Source organism: Alexandromys fortis, unplaced genomic scaffold (assembly GCF_014885135.2).
Source record: "Alexandromys fortis isolate MF-2015 unplaced genomic scaffold, M_Fortis_MF-2015_v1.1 scaffold_152, whole genome shotgun sequence".
In the NCBI taxonomy this organism is placed as follows: domain Eukaryota; kingdom Metazoa; phylum Chordata; class Mammalia; order Rodentia; family Cricetidae; genus Alexandromys; species Alexandromys fortis.
The window spans coordinates 2292209-2314952 of NW_026068045.1; the positions used below are offsets into that span (position 1 = coordinate 2292209).

Below are 22744 nucleotides of genomic sequence, written 5' to 3' on the forward strand. Positions count from 1 at the left end.
GTCAGTGCAATTACTTATTTTAGGCCTTTTCTAGGACACAAAGGAACCTGAGGAGTAAGAAAGGCTGCTAACTGCAGGTAGAGCTAGGGAAAGTTTGACCGAGTTGGAGTGTGGATGGGAAAAACACCAAATGAAGGACGAGGCTGGAGGACGGCTGAAGTCCTTCCAGCCCCACTTACTCACCGCGGCAGCAGCGACACCTCAGTCTAAGTTCCGCCGGGATCGAAAGCCCAGGGCCGGGGCTGCCCCGCTCTGGGTGAGGGGGCGCCGGGGGGCCGAGGGGGCCGGAGGCCGGGACGAGTGCAATATTGGCGGGGGAAAGAACAACACTGCACCACGTCCCGTCCCTCCCGCCCGCCCGGGGTCCCGGAATCCCGCTCCTTACCACGTGGGCCTTTGGAACCCAGGGACTGGGGGCGCTCTGGGGTGTTGGGGTCATCTTAGAGGTACACCAGAGCCTGGGCGCCCGGAATGGTAAAGGGGAGGGCGAAAGAGAAAGGGTGAGGAGAGAAGGGTTCCCCCGGTGCTCGGGAAGGCCACTTTCCGACGCTGAAGCAGTGCGCGCGCTTGCTCTTTAAATACTGAGACGGAGAGGCGCGGAGCTATTGCCATGGTGACAGGTATCCCAGCAACCGAATTGAATGGCTGTTGCCTGGCAATTCTAGGAGTTGGGGTTTGGGGCCGCCCACCCAAATACTCGTGGGCGCGCTGACGTAGGGCATCCCCACGCTGCCTGGAGCCGGCCTCACAAAATCGCTCAGAGGCACGACAAACGGCTGGAGCGTGGGTCCCATGCCTCCGTTCATGCACCTCCGAAATGCTTTCTAAAGTATTAGCTTCCGTTTTATATTCGTTGGGACTAAGAATTATTTGCCTACTACAGTTGTAACTGCTCCTGTTGGTTTACACTGCAACCTACACCTGCAGGATCTGACCTGGTACCCTCAGTCCGCATGCTGCTGTGAACCGAAAGCCCTCCCCGTCCCCAACTATTTCTTGACCTTCAGAATACCTCTCCTCCCTAAATACACACACGAGTTTGCCTTGCACCATGTGCCTGTCCGTCCCAAATACCCTTCCTCTCCCAAATACAACTCTGAGCTCCCAAATTCCATGGTTGCCCCATCTACTCTCTGCCTAGATGCCCGCAAACAACCTGTCCCACTCCCACATTCTGATGTCATCACACAACTTGATGCCCCCTTCCACATACATTGGGACCCCGTTCACTTAGCATCATTTCCCCCAAACACCAACCCCAGAAGTCTGAGTATCCCAAGTAATGATCCTTGCTCCTCCACCGCACTGTGCATTCCTTCCGATCTGTCCTAGGCATTGATCCTTTTCGTTAAGGCCCATCAACGTCCCTAAGATCCGTGTCTACTTGGGCTGTGCTGTCTATGTCTAGCCTTCTAACTTGGCCGGTGCGGGCCGGTCGCGCGATGCTCCCCGCTGACCACTAGAGGGCACGCGTTCCCGACCAGAAGGACCCGCCAGCCTGTCACTCAAGGTGGAAAGTTGGCCAGGAAGGACCTCAGGCTTCGGTAGAGCCCCAGTTTTCTCCTTTTTAAGTGGAAATTTACTCCCACCGCCTTTCTCAGAAGCAAGCCAAAGAGGGACCCAGGCTACTGGAAAGTCTGGCAGGGGCGGAGACTGTGGTTTTCAGAGTACAGGGAGTGGCTAGAAGGGTGGGGCTATTCCGGGAAGTGGGTGGGGGGAGCGACCTGTCCACTATTATCCAGCCCCCTTGTGTCCTCTAAACCTATGGAAAGCAGGTTTCAAGGACCCGCAGAGAGAACAGGAAAAGGGATGGGGGACCTAGGGATGGGTTTCTCTGGGCTCGAAGCCCGGGGCCTGTCTGTGCTGCCCTTCCTCAGCTTGGCTCTTGTTCTGGGGCTTAACCCAGAGCCAGGAGGTTCCAGGTTTCCTCCACATACACACATGGGGAAGTCAAGAACTGGTTTGTAAAAGGGGGAGGCCAATTGGAGAATAAACAGGTTGTCATAAGGTTGAGTGATTGGAGCCCAAGTACCCTACACAGGAATAGTTGGGGAGGAGGAGGAGGAAAAGATAGGGGAGGGGGCGGAGTTTTGTTACCTGTCACCTGCTCTAGCTGTGCGGGAGGGGTGCTGGTATAAAGCGGCAGGCACCAGAGCTGCTCCATCGCACACACGCAGCACCCGCCTTGAGTCTGTTTCTGCCCCCTTCCCGCCTGCTCACCACCACCATGACCCCAGGCGTCCGGGCTTTTTTCTTCCTGATGTTACTTATAGCGCTTGTAACAGGTGAGAGGCACACGGTGAGGGTGGGGAGGGACTGGGCTGATCAGGTGCCACTCGTCACCTTTCTGTGGCCTTTGCATTACGAAAGTCATGCACGGCAGACAGAGATGGCACAGTATTGCCGGAGTGAAAGAAAAAGGCTAAGACCCCAGGAGAGTGGGCACCATAGTAGGCAATGCTCTGATGTTTGTGGAGAGTGGAGAGGGCCGGCTGTGTAAGGAGAGGTAACTCAGTACTGGAAGAGTGGGCCAGGCTGGGCCGCAGTGGCTAGGTCAAGGCCAGGCTGGGCCGCAGTATGAATCCTTGTCTCAAAAGTAGAAGTGGAGGGATGAATGAGGCAGAAGCAGGGGTGAGTCTCTTAGAGAGGGAGAGAGTAGTGAGGGAGGTTGTCAGCCTTACAGTTTCTGGCTCCAGCCAGAAATCATGCAGGTTACCTGAAGCAACCTAGCGTCCACCTCTGTTGAGAGGTGTGTGCACGTAAGAACAACCTACTCCCCACCTTCCACTCTGGTTCAGGCCTTTTTGCCCTTCCAGATCAAAACAGTGTCACCTCATCTCAGGATACCAACAGTTCCTCAACCTTGACTACCACTCCAGGTTATGGTGGTGCCTCTACCCCGGCCACCAGCTCTACAGTGGACTCGGTCACCACTCCAGGTCATGGTGGTGTCTCTGCCCCGGCCACCAACTCTACAGTGGACTCGGTCACCACCCCAGGTCACAGTGGTGTCTCTGTCCCTGCCACCAACTCCACAGTGGACTCGGTCACCACTCCAGGTCACGGTGGTGTCTCTGCCCCAGCCACCAGCTCCACAGTGGACTCGGTCACCACTCCAGGTCACGGTGGTGTCTCTGCCCCAGCCACCAGCTCCACAGTGGACTCGGTCACCACTCCAGGTCACGGTGGTGTCTCTGCCCCAGCCACCAGCTCCACAGTGGACTCGGTCACCACCCCAGGTCACGATGGTGTCTCTACCCTGGCCACCAGCTCTACAGTGGACTCGGTCACCACCCCAGGTCACAGTGGTGTCTCTGTCCAGGCCACCAACTCTACGGTGGACTTGGCCAGCATGCCAGTCCACAGTGATACCTCTGCTCCAGCCACTAACTCTACAATGGACTCAGCTACCACTCCAGTCCACACCGGTTCCTCCATCCAAACCACCATGGCTATATCAGGCTCACCCAACACAGCCAACACTCCAATCCACAATGGCTCTTCGGTTCCAACTACCAGCCCTGCATTGGGCTCAGCCACCAGTCCAGCCCACAGTAGTGCCTCATCTATGACTAATAGCTCCGAATCAGACTTGGCCACCACTCCAGTGTACGGTGGCACCTCAGTCTCTACTACCAAGGCTACTTTAGGCTCTACCATCACCCCAGTCCACAATGGCTCCTTGGTGCCAACTACCAGCTCAGCTACCACTCCAATCCAAAATAACAGTTCTACAATGGCTGCTACAACTCCAGCTGGCAATGGTACTCAATCTCCAGCCCCAAGCCAGCATCCTGTTACTCCCACCACCCTCGCAATCTCCGGCAACAGCACGGTCCCCCTTAGCACAGCGCTTTTCCCGGCCTTCTCCAGGAATACTTCGCCCCAAGTGTCGCTTGAGGTGTCCTTCTTCTTCTTGTCCTTTCATATTGGGAACCACCAGTTTAACTCTTCCCTGGAAGACCCCAGCTCCAACTACTACAGAGCCCTGAAGCGGAACGTTTCTGAACTGGTGGGTACTAGCCCGGCCTCTGCCCTGCTCTTCTGAAGCAGCTCTGCAGGACTGCTTGGACCCTTTGCATCAAATATGAGCCCTTTCTTCTTATCCCAGTTTCTGCAGATTTTTAACGAAGATTTTCTGGGGATCTCTGCTATCAAGTTCAGGTACAGTGTGGATACGACTCAGGGTGGGGTGGACACCTGACTTTATGATGTGGGGGATAAGCGGATCCCCGTTGCTGAACCGCCCGTTTCCTGTGACCAGGTCAGGCTCCGTGGTGGTGGAGTCAACTCTGATTTTCCGGGAGGGTGCTGCCAGTGCCTCTGAGGTGAAGTCGCAGCTTTCACAGCATGCAAAGGAGGCAGAAGACTATAATTTGGCTATCTCCAAAGTCACTGGTAGGGCAACATCTCCAGCTCTGGCACCTGTGCACTTTCGGTGCTAGCTGGGGAAGGTCCGCCTCCTTTGGGGGACTTCCCCGACCACTGTTCTCCCTTTCAGTGGATGAGATGCAGTTCCCTTCCTCTGCCCAGTCCTGGCCTGGCGTGCCAGGCTGGGGCGTTGCCCTGCTGGTGCTGGTCTGTGTTTTGGTTGCTTTGGCCATCATCTATCTTCTTGCACTGGTAAGTCTCAGGCCTTCACCCATGTGTCCCAGTAAATGAGACCCCATGGGCTAGCATAATCTCTTGTTTCCCCAGGCAGTGTGTCAGTGCCGCCGAAAGAACTATGGGCAGCTGGACATCTTTCCAACCCAGGACACCTACCATCCTATGAGTGAATATCCCACCTACCACACTCATGGGCGCTATGTGCCCCCAGGCAGCACCAAACGTAGCCCCTATGAGGAGGTAAATCTATGTTCCACGGTTTGGGGCAGGGGCCCTGGCTTGGTGAGGGTTTTCTGGAGACCCAAGATGCTTTAGAGAGCTGAGCAGTGGAGAGCCTGGCAAGGTGGGGAATGAAGGTGCAGTTCGGAGGACCAGGTCTTGGAGACTACAGAAGCAAGGAAGGAACGGCCCTAAAAACCCTTGCCCTCACCTCTGACTGAACTCTGAACTGTAGCAGAGTGCTCATTAGGATGCCCAAGGTGAAGTGAGGGGGTACTGTGCCCAGGGAGCATTCCTGTCTCACGCACCTCTAGGGGCTGGGGAGTAGATACGGAACACGGGAGGAACAGAAGCTTCCTCCAGTGAGAGCAGTGTGCCCAGAGGGCTCTTGTGAGTTTTAGGAAAGCAAAGCCCTTTCCCTCTTTCCTCACCCAGTCTCTCTGTAGATCTAGTAAATCATACTGTGGCCACCTGAGACCAAAAGGCCAGTGGGTGGGAAGGGACAAGAGCTTCCTTTTCTTGCCCCATTTCCCTCCTCCTAGGGATCTCTCTCTACACACACACACACACACACACACACACACACACACACACACACACACACCACACACAGCCTGTTGGGACAGATGATCAAAAAATAAGAGGAAAAAGGGACAGGAAGGAGGGGCCTACAAGAGGGCTGGGGACTTACAACCAGGGGAGGGAGGGGGCAGTGGAGGAGTTGGGTGTTTACAGTCACCTGGCTGCTCTGAGGCCCAGCAGGTGCACACTCTGAATTAACTCCTTGAGAGCTTGCCAGGCCCATAGCCTGGGGTGCCATCGGGGTTCTCTCACCTGAATTTATTTTCCCTCCGCTCAGGTTTCTGCAGGTAATGGCGGTAGCAACCTATCGTACACCAACCCAGCAGTGGCAACCACTTCTGCCAACTTGTAGGGGACCTGTCACCACCTCAGGGGCCAGCGGTGGCAGTCTGCCCCCTCAGTTTCCACTGCTAGACCCCTGCGCTCTGATCTGGGCTGGTGAGCCGGAGTTCTGGTAGGCTGCTCACAGCCTTGCTGAGACTGCCAAGTGTCTCAGCCATCTGAGCCTGGTGAAGCCCAGCTCTGCCCTGGGGGATGCCCTGGGGCAGGGGTGCAGTGGTGTCTCTCAGGACTGGCCTAGAAAGCCTGGAGATGGACATGGGAAGCAGACACAGTGAATAAAAGGGGCCTCCTGTTAGTTATGTCAACCGTGATTCTTCATCGGCAAACTTACGGGCCAAAGGGGGCAGAGCGCGTCTGTGAGGGGCCTCCAGGGATCTGGGGATGAAAATTCCTGAAGGCAAGGAGGCATGGAGGGGAGGGTACATTTGAAAACATGGGGGTTTGGGGAAGAGGTGACACTGGGACAAAGAGGTGACCTGCAAAGGAACCCAGAAATCCCCCTCTCATGCCTGGCAGCCCTGAAGGAAGAAGGAAATGAAACCAAGGCTGACTCCCCTGACCCTGACCTGGCCTCAGCCCGCGCCAATGACTCTCTTCTAGGGCCAGCCCATGTCCCTCTCTGGCTGGCATGGTGCCCCTAAGGTAGTTCTATTCTTAGTTGTCCAGGTGTGAAGCAAATCCTTGGGCCACAGATAACAGTGGAAGAGTCAATACAGTCATGATAAGCCAGGGCTGGGACAGATCCGGGTGCTGCTGGCACCAGGCCCTGGCCTTTTGCCATTCCACCCACCGCTGCCTCTGGGTGGGCTCTCTGGCACCCTGGGAATGAGGAAGTGGTTCTAGTTCCCTGACCCCATTGGGCTCAGACACCACACCACGTTCTCAGCCACACCCCCACAGGGTCCATTGCTGTGGTCCAGATGCCCAAGCTGGGTGTGACTCCAGCCGTCAGTGTTGCGCCCTCCCAGCAGTGGGTGTCAGCTGGGGCCTGGGTGTTGCGGGAGGCTTGGCACGCCTAATTTAGGGACCTTCATCCCTTGGGTGCCATTACCACGCCAACTAGACAGGAAACTCCCAGGAATGGTCACACTCCAGGAAATCAGAAATGCGCCTGGTGTCACCATTTATTGTTTCTAAACCACGAGAACGACAGCTGTGGCTCAGCACAGGCCTAGCCACGCCCACTGCAAGGAGGCGGTAGCAGGCACCAGAGGCCTAGCTTGGCCCAACCCAATGGGGACACCAGCTTCAGTTGGGTTCCCAAGGGAGACTTGGCACGTTGGCATGGGTGCAGGATAGGAAAAGCATGCAAGAGGGAGAAGAGGGACAGAAGGGACATGCGGTTGGGGGGTATAGGGACCCAAATAAAATGGTAGGTCCTCCTTCCTCATGGGGAGGCACAAAACCTGGCCGCCAAGGCTGTGGTTCAGCATCAATGGAGCAGGGAGCTTGGCAAGGCAAAGGGCAGAGCTGTCAATCACACCCACTGTTCCAGGTGCCCTCCCTCCCAATAGCCTCAGGGGCACAGGACAGGAATGGGTCAGGGGCTTTCTATGCCTTAGTTAAGACTCTGAGGGCAGGGCCTGGAGCCTAGGCCAACAGGTAACACAGAAAGGAGGACATCCAGAGGGAAGGAGGGGAGAGCCCCTCAGTCAAGGGAAGCCCTGGGAAGACACGGCTGGCAAGGTATGGGGCAGGACCACACACATAGTTAGGGAAAGTTGGTGGGGGGAGCTGCTGGGTAAACAACCTGCTGCCTGGACGCTTGGGGAGCAGAGGTCAGGTCTGGATTCGGGGGCTGAAAGGCTCAGTCCAGCTTGGCAAAGCCCCCGATGGTGACTTTTCTCTCAGGCTTGGTGCCCACAGGCTCCTGCAGCTGTACAGCGCCACCACCAATGAAGCAGAAGGCAGGGCACACAGGCCCTGAGCAGTCCAGGGGGCACTCGAGGAGCCCACGGAAGGACACAGCATCCAGGAAGGAAACTCGCCCCCGCTCGTAGTCCAAGCAGATGCCCAGGCGGGGTGGCAGGGGCACTGTGCAGCTGGCTGCTGGGCCATCCCTCCCTGTCAGCCCTGCGTTTGAACTTGCTCCGGAGCCCAGCAGGATCTTGCCCATGCCAATGGTGAGGAAGGCAAAGGGTGGCAACGCCTCCACTGTAGCATCTTCGGCACCGCTGTCGTGCCCGCTGTCCGGGTCGTATCTGTAGGAGTGGGAATCGGGAAGGAGGATGTTGGGAGGTGGAGGAAGGGAATGGGGGAAGGACCAGGGAGCTGAAATGTTGGAAGGGTGGGATGTTGGGGAACAAGAGGGTGCAGGTATTAAGGTGAACACATGTTGAGGTGGCAAAGGTCAGAGTGTAAGGCTTGAGGCTTCAGTTTGTGTAAGAAAGAAGTAAGGAGAGGGGTAATGGGAAAGAGAGATGGGCGGTTACTAGAGCACACTGAAGGAACGAGGGGCTTGGCCTGTCAGGGTCAAAGGTGCTGCTGAGGGATGTCAGCTGAGGGACATGGTGCTGATGGCACAGTGATTAAGATGCGGGGGGGTGGGAGGGGCAGTGCAGACCCAGGGTCGGAAGGTGGCGGTGGAAGAGGGATGAGGATGGAGGGATACAGGGATGCAGACAACAGAATTCCAAACGAATTTTAGTTGGGGAGAAGGTATCTTGAAGAAATGGGATGTTGAAGGATGGAGAACTTGGGAAAGAAGGTTCAGGAGGGAAATGTTGGAAGAGGTATTAATGAGGCATGGGAGGGGAGCAGGGCTGCAGAGATAGCTTTAAGGGAACCTTTGAGATGGTGAGAGAGAGGTAGGTTAAGGGTCTTGGGGAGACAGCTTCACATGGAAATGAAGTGTTAGGGGAAAGAACAGGGAGCTTAGATAGGTGGAGCACTGGTCCTGAGTGACAGATGGAAGGAAGACGGAATAGCTCTGCCTTCTATCAACCCATTCTCCAGGCATACACTCTGAAACCCCGCCCTCAAAGACCTTTCTGCTGAGTCCACATCGCTTCCATGCTTCTATCCGTAAGCCTCCCAGTCTGGCGTCCATGCTACTTGCTCTTACCCCTCCCCAGCCCCGCCTCAGCAAATCTGTGCTCCCTGGACCACCCTTGCCAACCCCAGCTCCTTTCCCAGGGCTTCATCCCCCATCCCTTGCAGAAGGGCCTGACCTGGGGCTGATCACATCCGGGGCACCCTGGAAGCTTTCCTGAAGCTTGCTCTCCAGCCCGACGCCCACCTTGACCAAGTAGGAGGCAGGGTCTACTGCACAGGCCCAGTAGCTGCGGCCCTGGGTCACAGCCACATCACCCAGGACCACGTCCACACTCAGATGACAGCCTGTGAGCAGCCGCTCGGCAGCCAGCAGCAAGGGAAGCCCCGGAATGCTCCGCACCGCTCGCTGGTCCTTGCTGATAGCTAGCCGCTCTCGGCTCGCACCCCAGCGGCCGTCAAGGAAGAAGTGCAGGACTAGAAGCAGGAGGAGGTTAAGACAGAAGGAAGGGTTTCAGGGACACACACTGGCACTGGGGATCATGGGTGTCAGCACAAACACTGGGAACATGGTGTCAAGAGATTCAGTCACCAGGAACTGGAAGGGGCCCAAAGAATGGGCATGGGGAATTGAAATAGGGACATAGGGAAGAAAGCGGCACCCCAAATAGGCATGGGGACCCAGGAAGAGCTTCAGAGATGACTAGCGGGTGGGTCTCTAGCTGACTCCGTGTCTCTGCAGCTTGTCTTCCACACTGGCCTTGTGTACCGTCTCCAGCCATCCTATTCCACTGACCGTGACTTCCCGTTCATGCTCTGCCCTCATACGCTCATACCTGAGCCCTATACCCAACCTCATCTCTTCTCGTTAACAGGGACTGAGCCTTTACTTGGAGTCAGGGCTGTCTATACTGTGTTAATTATCAAACCACTCTATTTATTATTATTACCTCTGTAGAAGAAGACTCTGAAGTTCAGAGAAGGAAGAACACTTGAGGCTAAGGACACACAGTTGTCAAGGTGGGTTTTGAACCAGGGCAGTTTAGCTCCAGAGGAAATGAGTGTAACCCACAAATCAAATTATACAAATCATAAAAATCAAATTGTATTCAACTGCTCTTCCTGTGCCCATTGGGAACCAGCTAAGTACTTGGGCCATTTTGTGCCCTCTGCATGAACACCTTCACCAATGAAGCCATGAGTCTGTCTACTCACCAGGGGCTGGAGGCGTGTGCAGATGCACGTCCTCACTGTACTCTCCATAGCCAGCCTTGTTGCAGCCACGGACACGCAGCACATACACAGAGCCTGTGTCAGGGTTCTCAAGAAGGGCACTGGTGCCCCTCACCTCCTCCCGACGCTGCCAGCGTGCAGGGCCTGGCTGGGCAGGGACATCCGTACGCCGGAATTCAACGGTGTAATGCCAGGCAGGTGGTGAATGGGGGGGCAGCCGCCAGCACAGGAAGATTTGGTCGTAGGCGAAGGTGCGCTGGGTGTCAATGACAGGAGCCTCAGGCACTGTGGGAAGAGACAACAGGGGTCAGTCAGGGCCTGGCCGCTGGCCTGGCATGGAGAAAGGGGCAGGCGGGAAAGAGGAAGCAGCGGGAGCCGGGGGGTGAGTGTAGGTGAGGGAGCTGGGGAAGAAACCTGGGTGGGCAAGACAGGGCCCAAAGGGGAAAGAAGTGGGCAAGTGCTGGGCAGGGAACAGGAGCCCGAACTCTGGTCTAAGTCTGCCACTACCCTCTTTCCCTCTCTGGGCCTCAGCTTTCTCCTCACTCAAATGACAGCGTCAGACCAATTGCGTTCTGAGGGCCCTTACAAGCGTAGGTTCTCTGAGTTAGGAGAAGCCCCAGAACGAGGCAGGAAAGGCTACTGGAACCCAGGCAAGAGAGCCCTGAGCAGGAAGGGATGCAAAAGGGTCAGGAGGGGGTAACAGGGTCAGCAAGACAGAAAACAGAAAGGGAGCAGAGGAGAGTAAGCCGGGCAGTGCATGTGGTCAAGAGGAAGAGAAGGAAAGTCCACAGGGCAAGGGCCAAGATAACGAGAGGTCAGGAGGACCAGGATTATGCAATAGCTTAAAGAAGGTAGAAGAGACAGGGCATTTGCCAAGTGGGAAGACCAAGAATTCAGAGAACACTGGGACAGAAGGAAGCAATATGTGGGTGGCCAAGCTGTGTGGGAGCACGGGGAGGGAGTAGGGAGGGGGCCCGGCGGGTAGCAGGGCCCCCAGGGCAGGGCTGCTGACTTGCCTGGGGTGTTCCGGAGCACAGTCCGCCGTGGCCACAGCCTACAAAGAGAGAGGGAGAAGCAGCGCTGAGCGCGGTAGGATGGTGTGGCGGGGTTGGCTGGGTGGGAGTGGCTGGCCAGGCCAGGCAGGAGGCCAGGAGGTCCCTGGTGGGCACTGCCCCCCGGGTCCGCTGCTGGGGGGAAAGGGAAGAAGGCTCTGGTTGGACATGGGCCTGGCTAGCTCCTTACCTCTCAGGAAGTTAAGCTCCGTCAGCAGCTTCATCTCACGCCCCACATCCAGCTGACAATGGCGGAAGGAGGAGCTGGCAGCTGGCCGGAACGTCTGCAGGGCCTCAGTAGCTCGGGCAATCCTAGAATGGGGCAGACAAGGGTCAGGCACGGCCAGGCGGGCAGCAATCCCTCCTCAGGACACTGCCCTGCCTACCCTAGAGCCTGGCTCTCTGCTTCAGGGCTCCACCTCGCTCTTCAGAAGACACTAGCATCAGTCTGACTACATGAAAATCCCTGGGCTCCAGCTCTCCACCTGTCCTAGGCACTCGCTACACCCGTGATGCCCACCTCCCTGCAGCCTGCACCCTTGGACCACATCCCCCAGTACCTGTTATGCAGCTGTTTGGCTGCTTGCACAAAGCAAGGCTGATCTGTTTCCTTAAGGACTTCCTGGGCATAACCCACCAAACCAGAGCCGTCCAGCAGGCTCTGATGTTCATGCATCTGGGCGCTGAGCCGTGATAACCGTTCTTGCTGGCACTCTTCAATGGCCTGCAGCAGAGAGGCCCGCTTCTCTTCCAGCACGGCCCCCAGTCCCCGAACCAGCTGTGACACCTCCTCCTTCGCCTGCTGACCACTCACCTGTCCAAGGAGCAACACCCAAGGGATGAGTGACCGAACTGTCTTCTTGGAGACAGCAGCGCTTGGACCTAAGACGCCATACCATACTATCCTAGGGAATCTGGGCAAATTTAACCCAGCCATCTCAATTGGGCCAGGGTCACGGTAAGGCACCTACGCCGCAGGTATGGTCACCTCCTGATCATCTGTGCTGACTTTCCTGAGTGCTACACCATAGTTGTAGGAGAGAGGAGAGAGAGGCCCCTTCTATTTCCTAGATTTTTGGTTTGATCTAAGAAACCAAACTAACACAGGAGAAAAGTACAAAAGTCATATTAATTCTATACCTACCACCACCGCCAGGCTGGTTACATTTTTTAAAAAAGATTTATATATTTTATATACAATGATCCTCCAGCATGTACACCTCTATGCCAGGAGAGGGCACAAGACCTCATTACAGAGGGTTATGAGCCACCATGTGGTGGTTGCTGGGAATTGAACTCAGGACTCTGGAAGAACAGCCAGTGCTCTTAACCTCTGCCATCTCTCCAGCCCCTAATGGTTACATCTTTAACTTAAATAATTTCTTTAATTTTTTTTTTCGAGACAGGGTTTCTCTGTAGCTTTGGAGTCTGTTCTGGAACTAGCTCTTGTAGACCAGGCTGACCTAGAACTCACAGAGATCCACCTGCCTCTGCCTCCTGAGTGCTGGGATTAAAGGTGTGTGCCACCACCACCCGCCAAATTTATTTAAATTAATTTTGCCAGTTTTGTGTTTTGTTATTGTGGTGATTTGGGGCCTTGACCATGTATTAATGCAGCAGGTATACACAATCTTTTAACACATTTTTTATAAACCATCTTGATTTCATTTATCCGTGTGTGTGCCTGTGAGCACCACACGTGTGCGGCAGCCCTGAAGGAGCCGGAGGTCAGGTGACCATGAGCTGCCTTGTGGGTTCATCTCTCCAGAGCCCCTTTGCCCTTTGTGACGGAGATGTGTGCTCACCACTGAGCCCCACTGCCAACTCTAGAGCGCTGCACTTGGGAAGAAGAGATGTGATAAATGAGTACCTGGCTGACTTAGCCATGTTGCTGAGAGGCCAAGGGGGAAAGCCCAAAAACTAAGGGAAAGTAAGAGCTGCTTTAGATAGTTGGTTATTTGGGTACATTGAAGCCTCAACACCAGTGTCTGGCGAACAAGATCGTTTGGTTCTAGTGAGTCAAGGAGAGCCTTCTCCGGAGAACCCTTCTGTCTTGATGCACGTCAGAAAATACAGCAAAGGGCCCTCTCTGAGACATAGCTCCTTTAGAAACTGCAGCTTGTGGTCGTCATTACACTAACTGGCCATATTTTGCCTTAGCTCTTTCATAGTCTTAATCTCTCTCTTTTCTTTCTTTTTTTCTTTTAAAACAGTGTTTCCCAATAGCTTTGGAGCCAGTCCTGGAACTTACTCTGTAGACCAGGCTGGCCTCGAACTCACAGAGATCCACTTGCCTCTGCCTCCTGAGTGCTGGGATTAAAAGCGTGCACCACCACTGCCTGGCTATAATTAATTAATTAATCTCTTAATGTCTCACCCAAACAAGAAAGGCCATGTTTGCTGTGATGTCCACTTTTGGATTACACTAGCTATGGCGCACAGGTGGCTTATGCCACCATTATCATCCATTCCCACCTCAGCTACCTCAACCTTGCAGAAGCTGTTTGTGCCTCGCCTGACCCCTAGTTGTAAGGTTGTATCCATGCTAGGCTGAACCGAGGCGCATCTGAGCTTCTTAGCCCCCAGCTGCGGCACTCCTACCCCCATTGCAGCCCTAGCTACAGCCTAAGCCAGGCACTGGTGTGCTTGCCAAGGAAGTTTAACCAGAGCCTCCACCCACGCACATCTTCCTCCTGCGGGCTCTGAACTGGCAGCAAGGCAAGGGGGGCATGCCCATCCAAGCAGGATCAGAGGCCCACATCCACGCCTTTCCTCACCTCAGTATGCCTGATGGTCTCTTCCAGCTCACAGATCTGGGTCTGTACTGTGTCCTGGTTTCCCAAGATGTATGCCAGGCTCTTTGTCAGCTTATCCTAAGGGCAAAGAAGGAGGTGGGCGTCATACTGACTCTGCAGAAGCAAGTAATTAGGAGGGGTGTGCTGGTGTGTGTGAGCCTGGGGCTGAGAAAGCAGAGGTCTTTACCTTGAGGGCCTGGTAGGCACTGAGCACTGGAGTGATCTTGTGTCCACTGTGGGTGCGTCGTACCCTGCAGAGTTGACATACCAGTCGTTGGCATGTCTTACAGTAGTGAGTCACCTCTTCCTTGTGATCTGGACACATCAGACCCTGGGGGTACAAAGGACAGTGAAACAGCCAGCAGAGTCTGTGAGTGTGCTGACCTACCAGCAATTGGTTACGCTCCTCCAGCCTTGAGATGGATGGGAGTGGAAATAGCGGTGGTGCTCCCTAGTGCCACCTGGTGGTGGATACTGGCATTAAAACACTTCTAAACTGTCCAATGTCCCCTTCACTGGCACGGCTCTTCCCTCATCTACTTCACACCGATATGTATACAGTAATAACAACAATGATGATAATTAATATAACCCTGTAGCTCATCTTTGTTCACAGCCGTACCCGTGAATAGCAGCATCCTGCATATAAACAACTTTTTGTTGTTGTTTTTTCGAGACAGGGTTTTTCCTGTGTAACAGTCCTGGCTATCCTGGAACTCTATTGTAGACCAAGCTGGTCACAGAGATCTGCCTGCCTCTGCCTCTCAATTGCTGGGACTAAAGATATGTTCCACCATTGCCTGACTATACACAACTTTTTTTGAGATAGAGTTTTCCTGTGTAGCCCAGGCTGACCTTCAATTTCCAAGTCTCTTGATTTAACCTTCCAAGTGCTGGGAACTCAGGCGTGTGCTGCCATGGTTGGCCAGATAACACTTTTTTAGGCAACAATATCTCCTGCGATCCTATCAACAGTCTTTAGGGTACAGACATCGCAGGTAGATTCTCTCATCTGCGTGCAGAAGATGAGATGAGTCGTGCACAAATACTGAATCACCTGGTCAGTGAATGTTAGAGCCGGGCCATCAGGCGGCCAGATGTACTCAGGAAGTGGAGGCAAGGGGCTTGCCATGAGTTCAAGGCTAGTGTGGGCGATATGGCAAGGCTCTGTCTTGTTTTCTTAGTATTTCATTTTGAATTATGTGTATGTATGTGGCTATGTGTGGAAATGTACGTGTGAGTGCCTGAAGAGGCCACAGGGGTTGTATCCCCTGGAGCTGGGAGTGGAAATTACAGGGAAGCAAACTGGGATTCTCTGGAAGAGCTCTTAATCACAGAGCCGTCTCTCCAGCTCTAAGACCTGTCTGTCTCTTTCTCTCACACAAACATGTGTGTGCACACACACTCACACATATACACTATTCACACACATACACACATACTCATACACACACAGACAAAAACTCAACCTGGCCCACCACCCTTTGGAAGCCCAAATGCCAGCCACCCCCAACCATTGGTTCAGTACCACCATGCCCCTCCCACTTCAGACCCCATAAGAACCGGCTCACCTTGGGGCGGAATGAGAGAGTGGGCAGAGTGGGCTCATGCTGGGCCTTCTGAGTGCCCCAGGGGTGGAAGAGCTTGAAGCATTCATTGCAGAAGGTCGCTCGACACTCGGTGCAGCCCTTGGTGGCCTCTAGCGGTGGGGGCTTGCACAACTGGCACAGGATGGCGCCTCCCACGCTCACACTCTGTCGGTACCTCTCCACCACGCGCTCTAGGGTCAGGTTTCGGAAAAGCCCAGAAAGGCCGCGCTCCCCCAGCTCCACATCGCCTTGGCAGGCTGGGCACGGGAATATGATCGTCTGGGGGTGCAAGGCACCCCGCTTCCGCCCAGGGTATGTCCCGAAGCCTGTGGGAGGACCCAGTAGGCAGAGGTTAGAATTACAGCTGACTGGCGGTGGATGGCCTCTGCTCAATTAAAAACTGGACTTTCATTGCATCAGAGCTCAGCCCTCCTAAAAATCCAGGTAAGCAGTAAGTAGTTCCACCCCAGAACAGATGCGCCGACCCTCTCCCATCTTTCTGCATTCCCACCCCATCCCACAAACCCCAGCCCCACCTGACTTAAGGAGCCGGTCCAAACGATCTGGTTTGGGGAGAGTTCTCCGAGAGAGGCGGGGGCTTCGGGTAGAAGGAGTAGAAGCAGGAGAAGTGGGTTCCGAACTGGGGTCCCCACCATGGCCTAGGTAGCCCTGCTGGCCCAAGACCTCCCTGGCACAGGCCTGGCACACATTGTGGGTACAAGGCAGCACTAGCGGCTGCTTGTACATCTCTTGGCACACTGGGCACAGCAGCTCCTTCTCCATGTTCTTCATGCTTGTCTGTGGAAGACAGGAGGCTGTGTGGGAGCGAGGACACTCGGGCGTTTTCTCAGCGGGTCCTTTGGCAGTACAAGCTACTGTTTTGGCCCAGAACCTGCCTTGGTTGGTCCACACACCTTCCCAGCTCTCTGTCTCCTGTTTCTGTTCCCCCTTGGAGCGCTTAAGGCCCAGCACGAAGGTATGGTTGGAGCTCAGGCTTCCCCTAGCATCACGCCCCACCCCCATCACTCCGGATCCAGCAGAGCTGGCAGGCAGTCCTCCCTGCTCACCTGTCTCCATCCCTCCATCTCTGAATCACCGGCCGGCTTCTGGGATTTATTTCAAGGGCACCACCCATTCTACATCTGGGTGTTGTCCCCCGCCCCCTTTTCTTAGCAGCCCTTAGGCGCATGACAGTTCCCCGCGGCCAGAGTGCGCTAGCTCTCCGAGCCGGCTGGGCACAAGCCCGTGGCCACCCCAGCGCCCATCCTCCGTTCTTCACTTCTATTTCTTCCCGTCTCCCCAAATCAAGCCATTCCTCTTCGCCTCCAATACTCGAGGTCTCCAGCCCAGTCTGGTGGAGAAACTGGGCCTGCTGCAACCCTTCGCCCTATCTGGGGGGAGGGAGAGCGCCCCGCCTACTTGCCCCCTCCCCACCGGAAGTATCCTTCCCCCTTTTGGTGAGGGGTCTTCTGGCTATTCCCCACCCCCACACCTCACCTTGGTCCCTCTCTTCGCAGCCATCCCGGTCAGGGGCGCAGCTGACACAAAGGAGGGAGGGACAGGGAGGGAAGGGGGAAGGAAGTGGTGGTGGGGGGGGAGTAGGGTTGGCACCGCCTCTGGGAGAGCCGGGCACGGGTTGCCATGACAACCGCAGATTGCACGGCAGCTCGCAGGGGGTGGGGGAGGTAGGGTGGGGGGTCGGGAGGGGTCCAAATTGGGAACTGCACCTAGGGAAAGCTTTTTCATCATTCCCCCCGACCTGTCCTCAGTTTCTTGGAAAACATCCAAGCCCTCACATGCCCTTTCTCATAACCCTGGTGCACTGCTGGCCGCTGCCCCAAGCCTACCCGCTGGGTCCGGACCGCTTCTCGCTGCCTACACCCCGGCAGACGGGAGTCTTTAGGGCACTCAGCACCCGGCTGTCGCTAGGATCCCTGCACACCTGCACTCTGCTTCCCGTTATTTCTGTCATAACTAGCCCTGCCTCTACATTCCAGACTCTTCCTGGACCCCCACCTGTTCAAGGAGCTGGCTTTCCCCGACCCTCTACACCCCTCCCTTCCCCTTGACCCCACCTTAACTCACACTGATGCGGACTAGTGCATCCATGATGGAAGTGAAGGTCTGCATATCCTCACCCTCAGCCATGGCCCAACTGTGCCCGCCCGCCCCCAGTGGCCCGACCGGGCTGCTGCTGCGAACCCGGGGCTTAATGCAGGAGCCGGGTGGGGTGTGGGAAGGGGTGGGGAGGGTGAGATGTCATTGCGCATGCTCCAGGGACCTGCCTCGAACTGCGCCCGTCGAGGTTGGGGGTGGGAAATAGTTCTTCCCACGTGGTTCTTCAAAGGCGGTCAAGGGGGTGGCTAACCTGGAAGGGCATTCGGGAAAGGAACCATTCCTTCTATTAGAATCCTTCATCGATCCCTCCTCATCCTACTCACATAGGGCAAGAGGCTGATTTCAGAGGAAGACGAGTGCTACATTTTGGGTGGGGCATGTCTTCGGAGATGTTGAGGCAACCAGAGTAGGGCAGGGAGGTCTGAGGAACTTGTACTACAGATGACATAAATAGCAAAGAAGACATAGGTGACTCTAGGCCATGGGGTCATGAGTGACCCCATGAATGAATGCAGCTGGTCCTGAGAGGCAGCAGATGCCGCTGGGTGCAGAAGAAGGCTGGAGACCAAGCAGGGCGGTGGCCTAGAATGCTCCTCGAAGCACTATTTCCTCCTTGCCGCAAGAGGGCGCTGCGTCCAAGGCGCCTAGAGGAAGAAGTAAAGCGAGTCCACGTTGGCCCCGACGCCTGCGTACAGACACCCGCGTCGGCTTTGGCTCCTCTCCTTCTCTGCCAGAGGCACAGATTGGACCCACGGGCGGGGCGTGATGGGTAACCGGACCGGCGGAATCCCCGGGCTGCCCTAGTGGGGGTGGGCGTTGGGGTGGCCCTCTTTTCCCGGCAGCTTCCGTAAAGCTGACGTGTCCTGGTTTCCAGGGCGCTGGCATTTCCTCGGGACAGGCGGGAACTTAGGTGTGGGGGCTGGGGGTTCCTGGAGGTCGCCGTGGGGTGAGGGGAGGGCGTGTGGCTGCAGTACCCCGAGCGCTTGGAAGTGGTTGGCGGACCGAACTCCGGGGCGAATCTGCCTGAAGCTTTGTTTGACTCATTTTCTCATCCCCAGTAGTCGGTACCGGAACCTCCTTGGCGCTGTCCTCCCTCCTATCCCTGCTGCTCTTCGCTGGCATGCAGATATACAGCCGCCAGCTGGCCTCCACCGAGTGGCTCACTATTCAGGGGGGCCTGCTGGGCTCCGGCCTTTTCGTCTTCTCCCTGACTGTATCCTCTCTACGCTGGAAAAGGGGTTGGGGAGGAGGTGTTTGAACAGAAGATGGGTAGGGGACCGAGTGGGCTTTTGCGTTTCTTCTCCTCCCCAGCCCTGGGCTTTGCTTGTCTCTTACTCCCCAGTCCTGTCTTGTTGCAGGAGTTTCTCCTTAATCCCCTCAACCCAGGCCTTCAATAATCTCGAGAATCTGGTCTTTGGTAAAGGTTTCCAAGCAAAGATCTTCCCAGAGAGTAAGTGAAACTCGGTAGTTGGTTGAACTCTTTTTAACCTGTCCCAAACATGATGCTGAATTTCCCTGTGGTTAAGATGGTACCGGAGAAATACGTTTGCTCAAACTGTCTTGAGGACAGAGTGCTTTTGGATCAAGCGTTCTGTCCAGCTCCTGGCATTGGAACTGGAAGAGAAGAACAAAGAAGAAAGAAAAAGGAAAACCTGGCTGGCTCCCAGGAAAGGTTTCGAGCACAGTTAAGTTGGCATCCTCAGGAAGGTGGTTTTTGCTCCTGTGAGAAAAGGAAGCAAGACAAGTTCACTGAGGGATTTTTGATGTGAAATTGAGCCCGTACTAGGGTTCTCTTGAGGGGATTGTGAAGGCGGTACTTACTGGGATGTTACTGATAAACGATAGCAGGACTCCCAACCAGAGGAGAAGAGAGAATCACTGTTAGAGCTCTCTCTTTCCTCTTTCTCCCCTTGAACTTACAATGTGGCCAAGGATGACTTTGAACCCTTGAACTGCTGATCCCCCCAGCCCCCACCCAAGTGCTGGGATCAGCACCATCTCAGGTAGATGATGTGCTGGTATGGAACCCAGGGCGGCATTCAAGAGAGGCAAGAACTCCACCAGCTCCACATATCCAGCCCTGATAGATCAGCTTTTGATAATCCTTGGTAGATGGTTCCCTTAAAGATCTGATGGTTTAATCATTTGTGGAGAATTAAGTTTACAAAGCAAAGTCAACATCCCCTCTGGAAAGCCACACACTCAGAAACTCCTAGCAGTTGCAGTCGTGTGAAAGGTTGACCCAGGAACACCGACCGGTCATCGCTGTCCACACTTCCTCGCCTCGCTGGTGCAGGTTTCCAGAACTCTGTCTCTTAAACTTCATCCCACATGTACCATCACCATTATTTTCTGAAAGAAACCGTTGTTGGGAGACAAAATCCTTGTCTTCCTTTGCCTTCCCTGCTGGCTTCACCCTTCTGCCCTCTAACCCCCTCCTTAGGTCAGGCCTTAGGTCTCTTCCTAAATAATGGGAATGAGCCTTGCTCTCCAAGCCTTGCTAGTACATTTTATTTTATTTATTAATTTGCTTTTGAGGCAGGGTCTCACTGTGTTGTCTTGAATTCCTGGGTTTAAGGGTCCTTCTGCTTGAGCTATGGAGGCATGTACCACTGTATTCAGCTTCCTCTTGTTTTGGGGAGGGCACAGGTTGTTTTGTTTTTTTGGCAGGGGGGGGGGATGACCAGGAAGTTAAATGGGATGTGTAGCAAAGCGAGTAAAACAAAAACCAAACACAACTCCAGATCTCACTGCCGTGTTCTGAACAATGTTAAGGCCCTCTGAACTCTCGACTTTTAGCAGGACATTTCTTTGCTTTTTTGTTTTTGATTTTTTTTCTTTTCAAGACAGGATTTCTCTGTGTAGACCAGGCTGACCTCAGACTCCCAGAGCTCCGCCTGCCTCTGCCTCCCGAGGGCTGGGATTGAAGGTGTGCCCACCAGGACATCCCTTTTCCAGCATCCTTGTTCTTGCCTCCCCAGTCCTCCTCTGCTTGCTGTTGGCGCTCTTTGCATCTGGCCTCATCCACCGCGTGTGTGTCACCACCTGGTATGTAGCTGACAGCTGGGCAGGGGTACAGGGACGCCTGTCTTGTTACCAGATCCCTGTGATGTTGCCAGTCCTTCGTTTTTCTCATTTTTGTTCTTTCCTGATTTCCCAAACCAAAACCGGAATTCTTTCCCTGAAACTGGTGTCCGCCCTGCTAGCGGCATGCCTATTGATGTGCTGTTTTCTCTTTATCCTGTAGCTTCATCTTCTCCATGGTTGGCCTGTACTACATCAACAAGATCTCCTCCACGCTGTACCAGGCAACAGCGCCAGTGCTCACACCAGCCAAGGTCACTGGCAAGGGCAAGAAGAGAAACTAACCCCGAGTGACGAATAAAGTTGATTCTTTGTAGTTCTGTCTGTAAGCACTGATAAGTTGTAGACCTCAGCTACCAGTGCCTGAGCTTGGCCGGCCCTGCACTGTCCTCTGCTTACCAGAGAGCCCCTGTGGAAGACATGCAAATGGGATTCAAGGTGTTAACCTGTGGGGAGAGGCTAAAGGCTGAGAGGATAACAGGAAGGGCTGTCTTCCCAAACCAGAGTAGATTTTTAATATTGAGTGTGTGTGTGCGCGCGCGCATGCGCACACGCTGTAAGGTGGCAGTGTCTTCTTCAAAGCCAGGAAAGATCTTACAGTGGAAGTGAACCCCTTAACTCCTAGAATGTGGGTTCCACATGGGCTGTTACTCCAGCTCCCATGCTGAGAAATGAACTTTTGTCCTCCTCGTGAGCAAAGGACCCTGGATCCTTTTGTAGCAAGCTGGGAGGTAGGAGTCTCATACTGATGTTGCTCTCCTCATCCATCTGTTCTACTCTAGCATGGGCCAAGTGCCTGTGTTTCCGTGGATCCGAGGCTAGTCTCCAGCCCTTGCCTGTGTTTCCGTGGATCCGAGGCTAGTCTCCAGCCCTTGCCTGTTTACACGGATCCAAGGCTAGTCTCCAGCCCTTGCCTGTGTTTCCGTGGATCCGAGGCTAGTCTCCAGCCCTTGCCTGTTTACACGGATCCGAGGCTAGTCTCCAGCCCTTGCCTGTGTTTCCGTGGATCCGAGGCTAGTCTCCAGCCCTTGCCTGTGTTTCCGTGGATCCGAGGCTAGTCTCCAGCCTTTGCCTGTTTACACGGATCCGAGGCTAGTCTCCAGCCCTTGCCTGTGTTTCCGTGGATCCGAGGCTAGTCTCCAGCCTTTGCCTGTTTCCGTGGATCCGAGGCTAGTCTCCAGCCTTTGCCTGTTTCCGTGGATCCGAGGCTAGTCTCCAGCCCTTGCCTCTTCACTCTGCTTTCCCCCCTTTATCTTTTGTCCCAGATACTGGGAAATTCATAAGTTTTCTCAGAATATATCGAGGAACAGCCAGTCTAGATGGAAATGAAGCACGTGGCCCTCAGATTGTGTTCTGCGCTGTCATGAGAAGCAGCTCTGTCCAGAGTGCTTGTCCTTTAGGCCACCAAGGCTCCTCTTCTGGGGTGATGTAGGTTTTAGAGAACACACATCCTGGTCACTTTTGTATGCTCACTAGTGCCTGATAATGGAAAGTAGGTTGTTTGAATGAAAGAACTTGTCCTCCAACCTTTCTAAGAAGGACAAAATTCTATTTTTTTAAACGCACCTAAAAGTTAGGGGATAAGATCTAGTTAAGATAAATGAAAGTGTGAAAGGGGTTCTGAGGGAGGGTTAGAGGCCACCCTACCCTGTCCCATAACCTGGCTCTGTCCCCGTCTACACCAAGTGCCTGCAGAGGGCGCTGTGAGCTCATCTGTCCTGGACACCTAGGCAGCGCACTCCCTGCAGATTGTCCCTAAAAGGCCGCTAGGGGGTGCTCTAGGTCTTTGGAAGCCAAGGGTCCAACCACCCTCCTGGGAGGGCAGAAATCTCCCTTCCTAGCTGTGGGCTGGGAGTGGGGCAGAGATTTCGATAGAGATCTCAGTCTAACTGAGCACGGAGTTCAGGCTCCTGGCTAACCTAGAGAGAGAGCAGGGAAGTCAGAGGAATGTGAGGTGGGTCCTGAGTCTGTGGAAAGCTGGATGGTTCTAGATCTTACTGTCAGACTTTGACTTTCTCCTTACGTGGAGAGCTGTGGGTAGGGCACATACAGCCTGGGGTGAGGCTTCCTGAGTATCCAGAGGCTTCCAGAAGGCTAGCTCAGCTGGAGCCAGGCAGACAGCAGCATCATT

At 54.7% G+C, this 22744-nt stretch overlaps 3 protein-coding genes across 23 annotated transcripts; 2 read left to right on the plus strand and 1 right to left on the minus strand.

The window, feature by feature from the left end:
* The first annotated feature begins 143 nt into the window (after positions 1-143).
* Positions 144-6050, plus strand: Muc1 (mucin 1, cell surface associated). 17 transcript variants are annotated; one of them, XM_050118738.1, is made up of 9 exons: positions 144-2285; positions 2817-2999; positions 3180-3239; positions 3300-4012; positions 4112-4164; positions 4265-4398; positions 4502-4623; positions 4699-4848; positions 5687-6050. In XM_050118738.1, exons 1-9 carry the CDS (start codon positions 2228-2230, stop codon positions 5759-5761), a joined length of 1548 nt encoding a protein of 515 aa, XP_049974695.1. In that variant the 5' UTR covers positions 144-2227; the 3' UTR covers positions 5762-6050. The 17 variants fall into 17 exon arrangements, with proteins under 17 accessions (XP_049974695.1, XP_049974682.1, XP_049974684.1 ...); XM_050118725.1 differs by having other exon boundaries at positions 2817-3239; XM_050118727.1 differs by having other exon boundaries at positions 2817-3059; positions 3120-4012.
* An 813-nt stretch (positions 6051-6863) lies between these two features.
* On the minus strand, positions 6864-17884 carry Trim46 (tripartite motif containing 46). 5 transcript variants are annotated; one of them, XM_050118702.1, is made up of 10 exons: positions 17497-17884; positions 15948-16209; positions 15394-15737; positions 14010-14153; positions 13805-13900; positions 11588-11841; positions 11218-11339; positions 9958-10260; positions 8922-9219; positions 6864-7952 (listed from the first exon to the last, which is right to left on the minus strand). In XM_050118702.1, exons 1-10 carry the CDS (start codon positions 17557-17559, stop codon positions 7559-7561), a joined length of 2280 nt encoding a protein of 759 aa, XP_049974659.1. In that variant the 5' UTR covers positions 17560-17884; the 3' UTR covers positions 6864-7558. The 5 variants fall into 5 exon arrangements, with proteins under 5 accessions (XP_049974659.1, XP_049974660.1, XP_049974658.1 ...); XM_050118703.1 differs by having other exon boundaries at positions 17487-17884; XM_050118701.1 differs by having other exon boundaries at positions 16909-17884.
* A 135-nt stretch (positions 17885-18019) lies between these two features.
* Positions 18020-20929, plus strand: Krtcap2 (keratinocyte associated protein 2). The gene is given in 7 exon segments (XM_050118706.1): positions 18020-18070; positions 18072-18278; positions 18280-18298; positions 18588-18742; positions 18916-18979; positions 20511-20577; positions 20777-20929. Coding segments are annotated over 7 exon segments (669 nt in total). The 5' UTR covers positions 18020-18034; the 3' UTR covers positions 20898-20929.
* Positions 20930-22744: the final 1815 nt, after the last annotated feature.